The sequence below is a fragment of the Anguilla rostrata genome, chromosome 3 (genome assembly GCF_018555375.3).
Source record: "Anguilla rostrata isolate EN2019 chromosome 3, ASM1855537v3, whole genome shotgun sequence".
In the NCBI taxonomy this organism is placed as follows: Eukaryota; Metazoa; Chordata; class Actinopteri; order Anguilliformes; family Anguillidae; genus Anguilla; species Anguilla rostrata.
This window is the reverse complement of record NC_057935.1, coordinates 2,612,699-2,629,337: the sequence shown is the minus strand read 5'-3', so window position 1 is coordinate 2,629,337 and position 16,639 is coordinate 2,612,699. Positions and strand designations below refer to the sequence as shown.

The 16,639-nt window shown below is 48.4% G+C and overlaps 1 protein-coding gene across 1 annotated transcript; it reads left to right on the top strand.

The window, feature by feature from the left end:
* Positions 1 to 121: 121 nt before the first annotated feature.
* LOC135249823 (collagen alpha-1(XXIII) chain-like) lies at positions 122 to 14,897 on the top strand. The gene is made up of 4 exons (XM_064325418.1): positions 122 to 2,615; positions 2,722 to 2,795; positions 4,557 to 4,626; positions 14,707 to 14,897. The coding sequence occupies exons 2-4, from the start codon at positions 2,775 to 2,777 to the stop codon at positions 14,886 to 14,888; spliced, it is 273 nt and encodes a 90-aa protein (XP_064181488.1). The 5' UTR covers positions 122 to 2,615; positions 2,722 to 2,774; the 3' UTR covers positions 14,889 to 14,897.
* Positions 14,898 to 16,639: the final 1,742 nt, after the last annotated feature.

Here is a 16,639-nt window from a genome sequence, read left to right as displayed (position 1 = left end):
GTCGTCAGGTATCTGGGGGGGGGGTTGGGGGAGTGTGTATGAAGCGGCTTAAATGCGTGAATCGGGTGAAGTAGCTTGAGGTAATCAGTAGGTGGAGGTAGAGAGCTGTGTAAAGTATTGCGACGCGCGCCTCCTGGAAATCACTATAAATGACAGCTGTGGTTTTCAAAGACCGCTTCATTGAATATTTGTCGAGCATATTTGGTAAATATGTAACTAACGAAATTTTAAAGTACACATTTTATGACGGTTAAACTAGTTTTCCGCGAAGTAGGGATAAATGTGTAATGTACACTACCCAAGAGGATCTGAAGTCAAGGTTTCTGCCTGAACCCCTCACCCATTCAGTCCTAAACGTAATGAACATTGCTGTGGGTAAATATTCAGACCAGGAACTGAGAAACCCCTGGAGTCTGGCCGGCACCGATGAAAGTACCCCGTGTTCAACAAAATGTCAGCAGTTCACTTCGGAATTGCTCAACCCGATGATTGAGAAAAACGAGTCTGCGATTATAGCTTTTCAAAAGCGCCCCCCTCTGCACGTGCTTCTGGAATAACCAGAGAACGCGCTCTGCTGCTCTGACACTTGCCAACGCGTTTCCGTACTCGACGGCGAACATTTTTGTGGGGTAAAAAAAAAAAATTTCTGGAGCAGGATTTATGTTGTAGCCGGATTTATGGGTCGCTCAGTGGAGATTTGACACCGACCCGTGTAGCAGTCGGGTCAGTCTAATTGATGCAGCTGTATGGGAGATTGCCCTACTCGGTTCCTCGTTGAAGTAAACCAATTGAACTGTGCGTTCTACTCTTCTCAAGCGATTACACGAGTTATTTCTCAGGCATAAGAGATTGAGTACCCGCTGTCTACAAATGTCACGCATAGTTTACTTTCCATAAATTATTATTCTAACTGACCTTTTTTGGGAAGCGCTTTTCATTATAGAGTTTCAAAGTGCTTTAGGATAACAATAAAACAAGTGTAAAAAAAAAAAATACAAAGAAAAAGCAGATGTTGCTATATTCGGAACTTGTGTAAAATGTTTTAAACAAAAAAGAAAGAATAACATCTGAGCTTGTTTGCTAGAGTAACTGCTCCGAATCTTAAAATTTATTAAAACCACAGGTAGCCAAATTTCTTCCACTACACCCAGATTGTTCCTCATAAATTGCATTTTCCCAGGTACGAAGGTTAATGTATCCAAATTTGGACTAAAGACTGGGCCCGACGTTTTGTCTGAACAGGAATTTCTAAAATACTCAGGAATTAAAAAAGGAATTTAAAAAAGTCGTCGCATTAATTCAGCACCAAGGACAGATAACTTAAGAAAGAAACACAGTCGAATTTTATTTTTAATATAAATTTTCTTTAAATTTCCATCTTTCTGAAAAAAAAATTGAAATGCGTTAAAAAGTCTCTTACTGACCGATTCTCCATTTCTACCTTTGTTGACCATGGAAATGCAAGTGGATCACGCGCCCTGCTTTTATTTGCGAAATGTAGCCTATTAAGTTCGGTTGCGGGAACACTTTTGGGGAAAGGGGGCAATTTGGACTTAAATGAAGTGGATTTAGGCTTAAATCAAGTACAAATATATAATTTAAAAAACCCAAATGAGCAAAAATAATGAAGAAACATTCCGATATGAAATTCGTTGTCCACGTGCAATTATTTGTTCGCTGAAAAACGTTTAATTCCAGCTTTTAAACATATACGTCTTTACGCATTCGGGTAACTCCATTGAGTTATTTGCCAGATAATTTTTATTTTCAGTTTGTGCAATCAGAATGGGTAATTTATGTGTATCCACAGTCTAGCAACGAACAAATCAGAACAATCGCTATTTCGTTTAGATCGACTGCTAAGCCATGTCAATTGTTTTTTTTTTAAACTTCACTTCAATCTTTCTCAAGATTGGTGAAAGTATATTTTAATATTCTATTTCTTTTATATGTGCTACACCTTGTGAATTCATTTGCGATAAATATGGGGTTTGTTTAACACCAGAACGTTGTATTAAAACGTTAATACATCCCCACGCGTTGAAATTCTCACGTTAACATCGCAGTAAGTTTCCCCACGTGGTCACCGCCCCCGGGTGCATCATCATTGCTCGAACTTGGAACTCTCCGAGGTTTATTGACTGACTCCTGGCTCGTGCTTCATTTGCCTGTTAGTGGGACAGCTTTAACCTGAGCGCGCGGGCGTAGCTGTACTCAAACGCATTCGGATTTCTTGGAGTTGGTTCGGAGAAGTGCACTGCGCGCGCTGTGTCTCGCTGCACAGCTACTGCGTACATTGCAAGTTGGACAGGATAGTTTGAACTTCACATTGTGCAACAGCCGGGGTCTTTGCTGGAACTGCGTGGCCGTGTCAGAATTTGGAAGCTTGCAAACGAACACTTTAACTTTGAAATAGAAACGTATCCTGCGAATACACCTATATTCTAAGCAAAGCGAACCCGCGCCCGCGGCTGTTCCAAACGTGTATTTGCATGATGGATCCTACGAGGAGCCGTAAAGGAGAGAACCAGGCACTGCTTGACCGAAGTGCCCCCAGGTCGATGATTTTCCGTTGCCTAGTGGCACTTCCGACAATCGTTTGTTTCATGTTGTCGGTGAGTTCCATAGCGGTTTGCTTTTTGGTGAGTTTTAAAACATCCCAACTGGAACTCAGAGTGCACGCGCTGGAGATGGAGAAAAAGTCCGTTTTTCACCCCCCAGAAGCCTCTTTTCTGGGTGAAGACGGGACTGTTTTACCTGTGTTTCGGAACACAATGGAAAAACTCCTGCAGGAGGTAAGTCTGACGTTATTTAGAAGTTAATTGCTTTGATCTGCCAGCTCTGAGAACTTGTGCACTAATAAAGCATGACTGATCGGTTAAATCAGTACCCAACGCAGTCATGCAGGTGAACAGATTTACATGCGTCTGTTGATGAACGTGTGTTAATGTTGTTGGAAGCTGTGCTGCATGAAACAAGTTATCAGTCAATTATGGTTCCACAATTTATTTAATGAGTTCTCTTATCTTTGACATATTTCAGATGGAATTGCCATTTTAAGGTTAGACATGAATGGCAACGGTTAGCTTAAATGGGGAGGGCAATTTAACAATTTCACGTGGGCAAATTTGCATGGTTTCACGTCTTAAAAATATGATTTCCACAGACTGATGGCGATTGCTTTTAAACTTGAACCCATCAAGTTATCCCACGTTTTTTCTTAACGTGTGAAGGAGAAGTGTATTTACAGTGCAGCGTAATATATTTGCGTGCAGTCGACCGCTTGTGTTTTATATAGCCTCTGTTAAGGAATTCTAGCCTTGCGGAGACGCTGCTTCGAAGTTTGTACTGGCAGAACAGAGCGGACCGCGCTTTAAATCATGGGACGTCGCTCGCGCGGTGAGCGCTCCACTGAGCGCGCTTCACATAACGTTCGGACTGCCTGCTTCCCGTATTAGAACTTACTGCGATACGGGAACTTCGCCTCTGGTCTCAATTAAGCGGAATGCCAGTTACACAGATTCATGCGCTGGGTTGTTGCCATTCATGTCTCGTTTGTACTATGCCGAACAAACATAACACAATGTTTACAACGACAATAAAAGAAAGGTCATAAATACCGACTTTTCCCAATAAAATTTCCGAAACACCATTTGTGTCCGATGCTGGGGTTAAGTTTTATATTTAAGATAGAAACCGGTGACTTGGTCCTTCTTCTGTGGTTTTGTAATAGGCTATACATGCTGTGACATGATTATCATTTTGTTTTAGCTCAAATGTTTTCATTACGCGTTTGCTTGCACGGTAACACTTCATGGTAGTCAGTACAAATTGACCCCGCGTGTTATATTAATTTCGCTCGCGTGAGCAGGCGCACGCTGGAAACGCAGTGGATTTGCACCGGGCCGTTCGAACAACTTTAGCGTCATTTTGTCATAAGGCGATTTGTGAAGCTTAGTCTATAGGACTATTTATTTATACTGTGTATTTGTATTATTTTATTGGCTGCATATTTTATAATCCACGCATGAAAAGCAAACAATCATTTGTATGTTCCTGGTGTTAAAACAATTATTTTAGCCTTGAAGTAGTCGAATTATTATTAATGAGAAATTTCTCCGGTGTTCAGTTGCTTAATATTCTCTGCTTGAATTCAGATTAAATAGTCCACAGGGCACACGTGAAAAACCATTTGCAGTAAAATAAAAAAGTTTATCACTCATCATGTATAAATGGACATGTTTACCAACCTCTATCCCTGCATTTTGTAATGGAAAAACTATTATGTACTAAGTGGACGCATGAATGCTCAGACAAATGTGAATCTCTGTATGTGAGTATACGCTGTTTACATGCAGTCCTGTGTGTAAGAGAGCTTGTGTGTAGCTGCATTTCTGTGGGCATGTTTGTGTGTGTGCGTGTGTTTTGGTGTGTGCTCATCTAACCTGCCGGAGAACGAATCGTAGCCTTTGAGAGGACGATGACTGACATGCATGAGTTCTGAACCCATGAACACTCTGCTCTTTGACTGACCTGTCCCCTCTCGGACTCCACAGCGGCTCAACGAGGTGATGCCCAAACTGCGGACGGCGAGGGACGTGGGCCCAGACTGTACCTGTCCACCAGGTGCGTCACCTGTGCCTTAGAGATTTACCTCTGTCCTGACTGCTCTGCTGGTATAATACTCTGAACAGGAAGGCTGGTCTGCTGATTCATCACATTTAATCAGGCTGAGTTTTTACGGGGAATTCTTTACCGATGGAGACGTTGTGTGATCGTTAGTGCTGTAGGCCTTCAGTTTAATTCCCTGGGTTGCTTCTTGTTTCTGAAATAAATGCTTCAGTTTTCCCTGCAGATTAAGCAAGCTCTGTGTTTGCACATTAGAGCTGGAAATGAAAAAAGTGATTGTACTGTTGATAGTCCTGATGATGAGGATGATAACGGTGATGGTGGTGATGATTATGAGGATGGTGGTGGTGATGATGAGGATGAAGATGAGCTGTCGTGCGCTCGCTGCTCCCGGCTGCGCTAGCTCTGCTCCCTGCTCCCGGCTGTGCTAGCCCTGCTCCCTGTCCCCGGCTGCGCTAGCTCTGCTCGCTGCTCCCCGCCCCGGCTGCGCTCGCTCTGTCGCTGTGGTGTTGTCTCAGAGGAGACGGCGCGGCGTGTTTGTTCAGGGCCCCCGTCCTGCGCTGGCCTCGCCCCCCCGGGGCAGCCAGCAGAATGCCTCCGCCTCGCCGAACGGACGGCCGGACGTCCGCGACCGAGGTCAGGGCGAGAGCGTGCTCTCTGCGGCCGAGCTTCGGAGCGGGCCCAGACCAGGGAAACAAACTGGAAGGCATTTAATAGACGGGTTTTTTTATGGACGCGTTTTATCATTGCGTCTGTCTCGTTCTCTGCGGGGGGTTCCCAAAACGCTCTAACAGATGAGGCATGAAGACCTGTGTATGCATGACTGGGGAAAGGCCACAGTTCTAGCCCTGGGGTGCTGGGGGGTGGGGGGCATTTATTTCACTGTTTGTTTCTACCTGCTGTAGTGCTGATGACACTGCACGTCAGATCAGTTTATTCAACCCTTTTAAGGCGTGAGGTCACAAATGTGTGATTAGAATGTTCATGACGGAACATTCTAATGCTGATGTCACAGTCGCTACCGGCGACTGAAAGCGCAGCGTAGTTCTAGAACACTGGCTCAGAACCGTCCTTGGGGTGTGCCCCACTGCCCCTCGACCCAAAGTGTGCAGGCGTAACTGTGTCTGCCCTGGACACGGTTCACCTGCTGTTGTGACCCGTGTTGCCGAGGGTAACGGTGTTCTCGCTTGCGCTGAACCCGAGAGTTAGAGAGAGCGCTCCCAAGTGCGCTGTGATCGACAGAACCCCCCCGCCCCCCACCACCACCACTGCGTGCAGAGCTCTCGCTATTAGGAGCGGGTGCTGCTGGGGGGACTGCCTGTACTTGCTGTAGGGGGGGATGGGGGGAGTGTGGGGAGGGGTGAGACACAAGGCTGGGACATGGGGTGGGGAGGAGGTATTTGGGCATTGAGCCCTTCCCATTGAATTTATACAAATAACACACACACACACACACACACACACACACACCCCTCTTTGCCACTGCCTCTTCATGCTATAGGACCTGCCCCCTTTGTGTTGTGTGAAGTGCTGGTTTTATTGAGCCTGTCTGATGGAGGAGCTCGGGGTCCCCCGGCACGCCCCAGCTCTTTCAGGGCCTGCCGTGCTTCACCGCCTCTGTCCCGTTCACTGCGCCCCTGTCCCGTTCACTGCGCCCCTGTCCCGTTCATGCGCCCCTGTCGGGTTCTTGTGCCAGGGGAGCGTTTGCTTCCCTCTCCGTGTATGTTTGAGGACCGTTCATCGTTCTGGAGGGACAAAGGTACCCCAAGAATACCGGACATCTCTCGTGTATCTCTGCCTGTCAAGAACATAAAGAGTGAATCCCTCTCCCTCCCGTGCTGGGAGATCACAGACTCTGGGTTCACCCTAAACTGAGCCAGAGCCCACTCTGGAGACCCAGTGGTGTAATGGGTAGACTGTAGACTGTAGGATAGAGCCAAGGCATTGACAGGGAATTCTATCAACAGGAAGAAGCCAGTATAACATCAACATGTGGAACTCGGAAAGCCAGGATGCTGCTGAGGTTTTCTGGTCTGTTGAAGTTCTCTTACCACAGAAGCTTTTCCCCCCCCCCCCCCCTTCTTCTCTTTTCATACTGTAAAAAAATAATGTTGAAAAAGTGAAATTTATAGCCCTCTGTGATTGCCACTGTTAAAATGTTTTTTTTCTCTCTCTCTCTCTGAGAACACAGGAAGTACTTTGCTTTCACGCAGATTTGTGGGCCTTAGCTATCCGCATGTTATTATCAGAATGTTCTGGAAAGTATTTCCCCCGGATCGAGCCGGTGCGAGGGGTCCACCTCGGGCCTAATCAGGGACACCTGCAAGGTTATTACTGGGGATCGCTGTCAGTCTGTGTGTAATGAGCTTTATGGAATCATTATTAGTGTAGCTTAGCATGAGGCTGTTCAGGACTTCGTGTGTGTGTGTGTGTGCGTGAGAGAGAGACTGAACAGGACTGTGTGCTCGTGTGTGCGTGTGTGTGTGCGTGTTTATGCGTGTGTGTATGGGAGGGAGAGGGAGAGAGATGTAGGGACAGAGAAAAGGGGGAGGGAGGAACAGGGGGAGAGAGCGAAAGAGGGATAGAGAGAGGGAGAGGAAAGAGCATGAGATGGAGGGTGAGGAAGAGAACGAGGGAGGGAGGGATAGGGAGAGAGTTAGAGTAGGACAGAGAGAGAGAGCGAGAGGGAGAGAGAAAGGGGGGGAGAGGGAGAGAGAAAGGGATATTTATTGAGAGCGTGGGCCTTTGAGGTGCTGAATGAGTCTCCTCTCTTGCGCTTGGATGTAAGGTGAGACTTTTTCCATTTAGCCGCTGCAGATGCCACCTGTAACCTGAGGCTCAGGGTGGCACCCAGAGACAGGATCAGAGAGAAAGAGAGAGAGGAGCTTCAGCTTTAAAAACCGATGCACAGAGCTTGTTATTACAGACCGGTCTCAGTGGCGCCCCCTAGGGGATGGGGTCCTGTTTGCAAGAGGCTCATTCTGCATTTGGATAAACTGAGAAAAAGCAAAGAAAGAAAATCTTTCTTTTGGCTGTTTGAGCACCTTTTCACCACTCTATGATGTGAAATACTAATGAAAATAATTTTTTTTTTTAAAAACAGTGAAGGTAAAGCAGGAAGTGTCATTCTCAGAGAGAATTCCAAAGGTGGGCATGAGTTTACTGGACGCTGGGTCTCTGACATAACACTGCTTTCTGCTGCTCTACATCACATCACATTTATTTGGCAGACGCTTTTATTCAAAGCGACGTACGATAAGTGCATACCGAATGTTACTGGAAAGTGGAAGTGGCTCAGCGGCCATGGGGGCTGTTCAGTGGTCTTTTTCTTCTTCACTTCAGCGTGTTAAAAAGCCGCCACACCCCCCCCCCCCTCCCCCCATCCCCCCCCCCCCCATTAGTCCAGCCACGCTGTGGCGGCCTATTTATAACGCGGTGAGGATTGAAGAGCCTACATACATTACCCAGAAATATGACAGGAAGGGCCGCCTGGATTGAGATACACGTCAGTCACCAGTGTGTGTGTGTGTGGAGGGGGGGGAGGTCACAGGGAGAGCTGGGGCCCAGAGGATGCTGGGAAATTCTGAAGTTGCATTTCGCTACGCTTGTCTGGACTTGCCCTGATGTGTTCGATGGCGTTGTGATGATTGGCATGTGTGTGCGTGTGGGGACCTAATTGGACCTCCAAACCAGTTACAAATGATTTTAAATTGTCCTCGAAGTCACCTTGACCAATCGTGACCGAGTATCAAATCAAATAAAAATGTTTTTTATCACAACGCACAGCAGACCCCAGCCGTAAATCCACAGGAAAGCAAGTCCAGGGAGACGGTGGCAAGGAAAAAATCTGTGGATGCAATATGGGAAGAAATGTTTGTGTTAAAACCAGACCCAACAAGGGGGAGCCCGTCCCATCGTCTGGCCTGCTCAGGGTTTGGGTTCACGGAGAGGAACACGGTCAAGTCAATTATCCAATCAGAGTAAATCAGTTTCAGTGCAGGCCTGGCTGCGTGAGAGAGACCCGGTGCTTCTCTCCGTGGACGCCACAGTGTGCAGATCTGCCGGTGTTCAAACGCATGGTTTCATCCCTGCAGGTTTATAGGGGGCGTATAGTTAAATAATGTCGTCTTTTCTCCCTGCCAGACGTTCTCATTACATAACTCCTCCCATCCCTCAGGGGGCGCTGTACATTGCCCTTTGGGGCTCTTGCATCGCTGGTCTGGATTGGAGCATGCCTGATTGTGGGGCCCATTCATGTACCAGAACAGGGCCCGTACAGGAAGAGTCATCACCAGCCCCTGGAGTGTATATTTAATTGCTTTTGCGCAAGGGGTCTTAAAATTTGAAGCTGTTTTTATATTTTTAAATCGCTCATCCGGAGTGGGGGTTTGGGGGGGGGTTGGCGAGGGGTGGGGGCGGTGGTTGGCATTGGTCGGGACACCTGTTCTTTATCACTGAAACCTGATTTTAGGGGAGGGGTGACAGTCGTGTGATTTCCTGTAACAGAATACTTCCTTTACACATCCATGCACGCGCACAAACACAAACACAAACATGCACCCATACCCACGCGTCAATGCACGCACACAGACAGACACACTCATCCAAACACGTGTTCACACATACAAATACACACAGACACACACTCATGAATATACTCATTAACACGCACAAACTGAACGCACAAACACACACGCACCTCAGTCGTGGGTTGTGGATTGTGGTGGGGGGGGGGGTGTTGATTTCTGTATGAAGCATCTCCACCTCCTGTGAAATGCATCATGCATGCACACACATCGCTCACTCGCGCACACACACACCGCACCGCACTATGCACCCACACACACACACACTCACTCACTCGCACACACACACACACACACACACACACATCGCTCACTGGCGCACACACACACATCACTCACTCGCACACACACACACATTGCTCACTCGCGCACACGCTCGCACACACACACACACACACACATCGCTCACTCGCGCACACATACACACACACACACACATCGCTCACTCACGCACACACGTGCACACATGCAAACACACACATTGCTCACTCATGCACGCGCGCGCACACACACACACCCTGCGTGTGTGGTGCACTGGAGCCCCTTCAGGCCGTGGGTGGTCGGGGGGGTTCTTACCCCTTCTCTCTGGCTGCCTGGCCTTCATCAGATAAGAGTCCCCCCCCTCAGGCCTGGGGGATCAGGAGCTCCGAGCCCCAGCACCTCGGGGGGAAATGTCTTACAGCTGGGGCTTGGGGGGCGGGGGGGCCACCGTGAGCCTCTTTCCCCAAAACCAACAAACCTGTTCAGGAGCAGCAGGTCACCGGGGCCAGTGCGTGCCCACAGTCTCTAGTCGGGACGAGCGGCCTGTGCAGACAAAATAACGGATGTTTTGGTGGAGGGGAAGCTCGTCCTGTTAAAGCTGTCTTACAGGGCGTGGACGGGCCCCACAGTCTGGTACTGAATCGGGACCGTGTCTGTACTGACTGTGGCTTTCAGTCCAGCAGTGTTTAATCACTCACCAGCACCCCCTGCTGGATACTGGCTGGATTACGATGAATAAAATGGGGACTAAGACAGTCATGATGTCACCAAAACAGAACAGAGAAGGGTTCCCCCAATCACAGAGTGCATTCGTAACAAACAGTGGAGCAATGCCATTGGTGGCAGGTGGACACTTTGTAACCACGCTTCCGGAATCACTGTTGTTACCAGCGCTCTCTGTGATTGGTGGAGCTCCTCTCTGTTTCCTTCTAGGTGAAAGAACTGTCTTGTCCCTATTTTTGGTATCTCCTGGCTGGACCCAGAGGACAGTCAGTTGTGGAGCGGGGTGCTGGGGGCAAGACTGGGGGGCTTGACAGAAGCAGGCACGGGGGATTGTGTGTGTGGGGTGGGGGGGGGGTATTCATAGACCCACTTTTGATAGACTCCCCCCTGGCTCCACCCCCCAGCAGCCCTGTTAATTAAGAGACAAACCCACGTAGACGCAGAAGAACGGAGGCTCTTGTCCGGTCGGGGCCGTATAGAAAGGTCCTTTTACAGACACTGCTGTCAGACACGGGGGCCCCTCACTCCCAGTCGGCCCCCCGCTCTCATGAAAGCGGGTCCTTTCAGTGTGGACACAAGAACCCTGCGTTCCCCGCACAATGAGGTGAAAGAACTGGGAGCTGTGAGCTGATTAGCTGGTCCTGTTAGACTGAATGCATGGACACTCACACACACGGGCACTCACACACATGCACACATGCGCACACACACACACGGACACTCACGCACACACACACGGACACTCACACACAGGTCGACACACACACATGCACACACACACACACCCTAAACTTTGCACCTCTGATGATAAACTGTTTAATGGTTTGCTACTTTAGTTTTTGCCTTCATGGGTTTCAGTGTTTATTACTTTATTACTTTTCCACCAGCTTTTCTGTTCTCACTTTTCCACCAGACATCAATTTTAATGGGTGTCATTAATGAATGGAACCTGAACCATACGTAAATATACAAGCCTTTCTACTTAGTCGTTTTAGCTTTTGCTGTTAGCCTGTGTTTAGCTTCTTTAGCGGTGCGTTCTTAGCTGCTTAGCTGATTAGCGTTAGCTGCGTTGGCTGTGTTAGCTGCATTAGCTGCGTTAGCTGCTTTAGCTGCTAGCTTAGCGTTAGCTGCGTTGGCTGTGTTAGCTGTGTTAGCTGTGTTAGCTGTGTTAGCTGCGTTAGCTGTGTTAGCTGCTTTAGCTGTGTTAGCTGTGTTAGCTGTGTTAGCTGTGTTAGCTGTAGCTGCTCTCATTGCGTAGCTCCAGCGCGCTCATGGCAGGGGACTCGGGGAGTTGGGGGCAGATGGTTTTAATACGGGGGGGGGGGGGTTTAGACGGTCTCTCCGCTCCAGACCGGCGACCGCCACGTAATTACAGCTCCACAAAGCCGCTAAACCACACGGGTGGCTCTCTCCTCTCCTCCTCCTCTCTCTCCTCCTCTCTCACCTCCTCTCTCTCTCTCTCCTCTCCTCTCTCTCTCTCCTCTCTCCCTCTCCCTCTCCTCTCCATCTCCCTCTCCTCTCCTCTCCCTCTCTCTCTCTCCTCTCTCTCTCTCTCTCTCCTCTCTCCTCTCTCTCCTCTCTCTCTCTCTCTCTCTCACTGTCTCTCTCTCCCTCTCTCTCTCTCCCTCTCTCCCGCCACGTCTCCGTTCTCCCGGTGATCCGCTGTTATTAGGCTCGCTCTTCCTCAGAACAACTCTGTTTTCTCTTCTCTTAACTTCCACAGGAAGAGGTAAAGCGTTCCGAATGCTTGGCTGGAGTGGATGGGAGATCTTTTTGTTTTTTTATTTCTTTCTTTATTTCTTTTCTTCCTGTTCCTGTGCTTCAAACATCACTTGTGCTGAAGTCTGGTCAGCAATGTGAATTAAGGATTTAATTATTCATTCACGTGTGTGTGTGTGTGTGTGTGTGTGTGTGTGTGTGTGTGTGTGTGTGTGTGTGTGTGTGTGTGTGTGCACAGGTGTGTGTTTGTGTTTGTTTTTGTGTGTGCAGGCTTGAGGTGCATGTGTGTGTGAGTGTGTGTGTATGTACATACCTCTGAGTGCGTGTGTGGGCATGCGTCGTGTGTGTGTGTGTGTGTGAGCGTGTGTGTGTGTGTGTGTGTGTGTGTGAGCGTATGTGTTTGCTTTTGCACGCGCGTGCGTGTTTGTGTGTGGGCCACCTGAAAGTCCGTGACGACAAATTCACTGCAACAATATTTTTTTTGGCTGTAAAAATAAACCCACTGAAGTGTGTGCCAAGCACCTCTCTCCCCTCCGTCTCTCTCTCTCCCCCCTTCCTCTCCTTTCCTCTTTTTCTCTCTCTTTTCCTCCCCCTCCCCCTCTCTCTCTCTCACTGTCCTGTTGTGTGTGTTTGTGTGTTATCTTGTTTCTCCATTTAGTACCATATGAATGCATGTTTTCACTGAGTGTTTTGCATGCTTGCAGGACCCAGTGTTTGCGATGGCTCAGAGGGAGTTTTCCTTGCCTCCCAGTCTCTGTGCTGTGCAGCACTGACCCCTTACAGCAGCACAGGGACACGCTGGTCCTGCTTGTCTCTCTGACTGCGCTGCTTGATTCGCTGCGTCCGATTCCTTGCGTTCAACTGGCTGTGTAGTTCTCGGATCTGTTGCCCGAACCTGCTGTTTTGGGCATGACCCCACCAGCCTGGAGCGGAGCAAACTGGGGGTCGGAGGGGCTGAAACGCTGCTCACCGGGGACGCGCACCGTCCGTTAGCACGTTAGCTCGTTAGCACGATCGCGATTAAATTACTGTGGGAGAGGAGTAGCGGGATTACCTTATCTCCCTCCATAAGACTGCTTCACAAGAGGGGAACAGGGTGATTGACTGCTGTGTTTAAGGTATGTGTGTCTGGGGTGGTTGATGGGGGCCAGATCGCCCCACCTCCTCAAAGTCTCTCATAAATACTCCTTGGCCTTTGGCACTGAGGGTAGTATTCTGGCCCGGGGGAGTCTGGAGTAAATCCTCATAATGTCTGAGAGGTTAGATCCTCCCCAACGCGTGAGGCGGGGAGAAAGTGTTAAAGGGTAATCATCCGTCTTTTTTTACCACACTGGACTACAGGGGAGAGACAGCAGCTTTTAAAACCTGGTTTCTACACTTGGAATTTATTTGGGATTTTACAATCTCACTTAACTCTTTAGGGTAGCAATAATTTTTGTGGGGAATCGGGTGGGGATGGCTTCGGGGAGGGGGACGGGGGGGGACCGGTTTGGGGATCGGGGGGTGAGGAGTGCAGCAGCAGTGTTTTTTCATAGCCCCCTCTCCAGTCGAGGGGTACTGGCCAGAATCACAGAATGACAGTGAATCCCCCCCTCCCCTAACAGAGAGATGGAGAGGCACGTTCTGACGTTCTAACCCACTCTAAGCGTGTGGATAAGACTGCGGTTACTGACACAATAAGGTTATATCTTTTCAGCCCATGCTGACATGTAGAGATTAAATTGGGATTTGGACTACAGAGTCGAACGTAAACACACCCTGTGAGGATAATCTAGTATTTAATGAGTTCTCCGCATGAAAAGATCGCATTCCCTCACCTTCGACTGCAGGGGGACAGTGTGTCGCATTGGATCTTTACCCTTTTCCTTCAGTCATTCGCATATTGTGTCAGAAATAATGAACACACGAGGCACATTCACATACTCACCGTTGAGCCAGTTTTGTCCAGCTCTGCAGATGGAGAGTACGTGAGTGCAGTGCACTGTAGTTTGTAAGTGGGCTAATCTGTCTGTGGGGATGGGAGTCGAGAGCGGGTCTGTTTACGGGGGGGTCTGACCGTACCCCTGTTTGCGTGTTTCGCGCTTCGCCGTCCGCTGATATCTGGGGGGCCGTGGGGAGTTATTTGTCACACTGGGCTTCACTGCATGTCCTGGGCCTAACGCCCCCCCAAAGCCAGCCTATGGGTGACAGAGGCAGGAGAAAACTCCCTAGGTAGGCCTAGAGGCCAAAACTTTGAGGAAACAGACTTGAGCAGTGGGAGCCTATCCTCCTCTGTTCTGCACCCCCTCACACACACACACACACACGCACACACATGCACACATGCTTCCCTGCCACATTGTCAGCATCTCAGCGCCTCTAAACTAGACTAAACTGACGTTTTTTTCCCCCTGCACTTTCTTCTGTAAAGTGCCTGTCTGGCATCTTCCCTACAGTGAGCTTTCTATAGGGGCCTTTCACGTGTGGGTGGGGCCTTCGTGTCGTCGGCCATGTTGTGCCTCTCTCGGACCCTCTTAATGGTGTCGGTTGGGGAAGGGTACGGATCCTTTCCCCCGTCCTGGGGGGCAAAGTGGCTGGGGTGGGGGTTGGATTTGATGTGTGGGGAGGGGGGGTTGGGGGTTCTCTTCATTGTCTGGTCCCTGGGTGGCGGCGAGCAGTCCTGTGCCCCCCCCCCCCTCCGTCCTCGTCTCTCATCGGGCTCCTTATTAAAGTTAGCTTTGGAAAACCGCAGCGTTTAGCGACTGGACCCCGGCTCTCACACATTCTTCCCCCTCTGAAAAATAAACAGCTCCTGGCAGCCTGGGTGTGAGGCCCCCCCCCCCCGGAGGAAAGGGGTTACTGGCCGGCCCTCCATGCGCAAACGGGGTGCCGGGTTCACGGAATTCGGAACGCTGGAGTTCGGAGAATTCCGAGGCGCGCTTCGGTCACCGTGAACGTATCAAACCCGGGGATCTCCACCAGCTGCTCTGACCGACTCGATCGGCCATTGATTAATTATGCCTATCAGCTTCATTATCGACTCGTTTTCACAGCCTGTAAGTGTTCTCACGTGTGTTAATGGTGCTGCACAGCTGGAGCCACTTTACATCCCAGGATAAAGAATTAACAGTAAATTTGTGGTAAAAGTTGTAAGTTTATAATCACTGAGATCTTGGAGATATTCATCAAGCTGTGATGCCTGTCAAATAATCTCGTCTACATCAAAAGATAAAACAATGTTCTAATTAGTGTTTGACAGTATTAGTGTGCAAGTGATTTATAAAACTGGGTAGGCTGCTATGGAAAGGAGTCATAAATATGCTCATTTGGGTGCATATCAAAGAGGGGGTGGGGTGGGGTGGGGTGGGGTGGGTTGGGCAGAACCAGGCCTATTTGTTTTCTACAGCTGCCAAAAGCCAGTACAAATATGCACGGAAATGTTTTTGTTTTTTTTTTTTTTTTTTTAAATGACTGAACAATTGCGTGAAGAATAATTGTATTAACATTTGCAAATTCGTCAAGAAGGCTTGTGTTAAAGATGAGTCTTCACGGGCGCATCTCGCGCTCCTCGCTGTACAGCAGGAAAAGGACTAGAATAAAACAGGTAAACAGGTGATGTTATGACGTCGCGAGACTGAAAGCACGCGCCGGTGATCAGTGATCACTGCAGTGCGCGCGTTTTACGGATCAGCTTCGTCTGTCTCTTCTCTTGATTCCTGCACCGGGCAGACGCGGTTTCACCCTGCATTCGCCCCCAAAAGATAAAGAGAGACGCGTGAGTCGTTATTTTATTTATTTATTTATTTTTTGAAAGAGAAGAAAGCAGAATGGAAACATTAGCGGAAGGTTGTGGTTTAATTAGCCGATCGCAAGTGACAAACTTAATTATGTTGAGAGGAGGGAGATGCAGGTGCGCCGGGTTGCGTTGCTTTCGCTCTCGCTCAGAAACACCATTATGCTCTGCTTCGGCTCAATTTTGTATTTTTAAAAATTTATTTATTATAATCTGATTTTTACTGCACGGTTATGCATTCCTTCAGCTGCGGCTCCACTCATTGAAACTTTTTATTTATTTATTTTTTAATAGTGTCAAACTGAATTCCTGGAGGGCAGCACGTGTGCTTTATTTCAGGTCCAGCGAATGTCCATGGCTTGATTGGTCTAATTAGCTAAATAGCCGTAAGCTTTCATATCCACGCACGTGCATCCATCATATGATGCAGATACGGTAAAAAAATTTTTTTTTAAGTTTCGTTCGTGCGCAGGCCAGAAGTATAGCCTGCGGTAACGCTTTACAGCTCCGATACCGTTTAATTTCAGTCTAATTGTTCCTTTCATCTTGCTGTTATTATGTAACAGTCCACTCATTCCAGGGGGAAGTTCAAATAATTAGAACTTAACATGGCTACTTTACCAGATTTTTACAATATCATAACTTCTTTCTCCCTCGTTAAGGGCAACATTCTCCAGCTGCAGTTTGACGTTAACAAATGCGCACACGTTCGTAACTGCGCAAATGGGCCGAGGATGAAGCTGATTGACATAATTGAGCAACAGATGTTGCAGTCGTGGCTAACGCTTTCTATGAGTGGTCCTTCATAAGAGCTACATGGCTCCTTCATAAGCCCTTCATAAATGCTGCATGAACATTCATAATGCACTTATGTCTGCAGCCACAAATGGGCACATGATGCGTTGTCGCTACTAATACGGTGAGTATTTGTAATAGTGGTATTGCTATT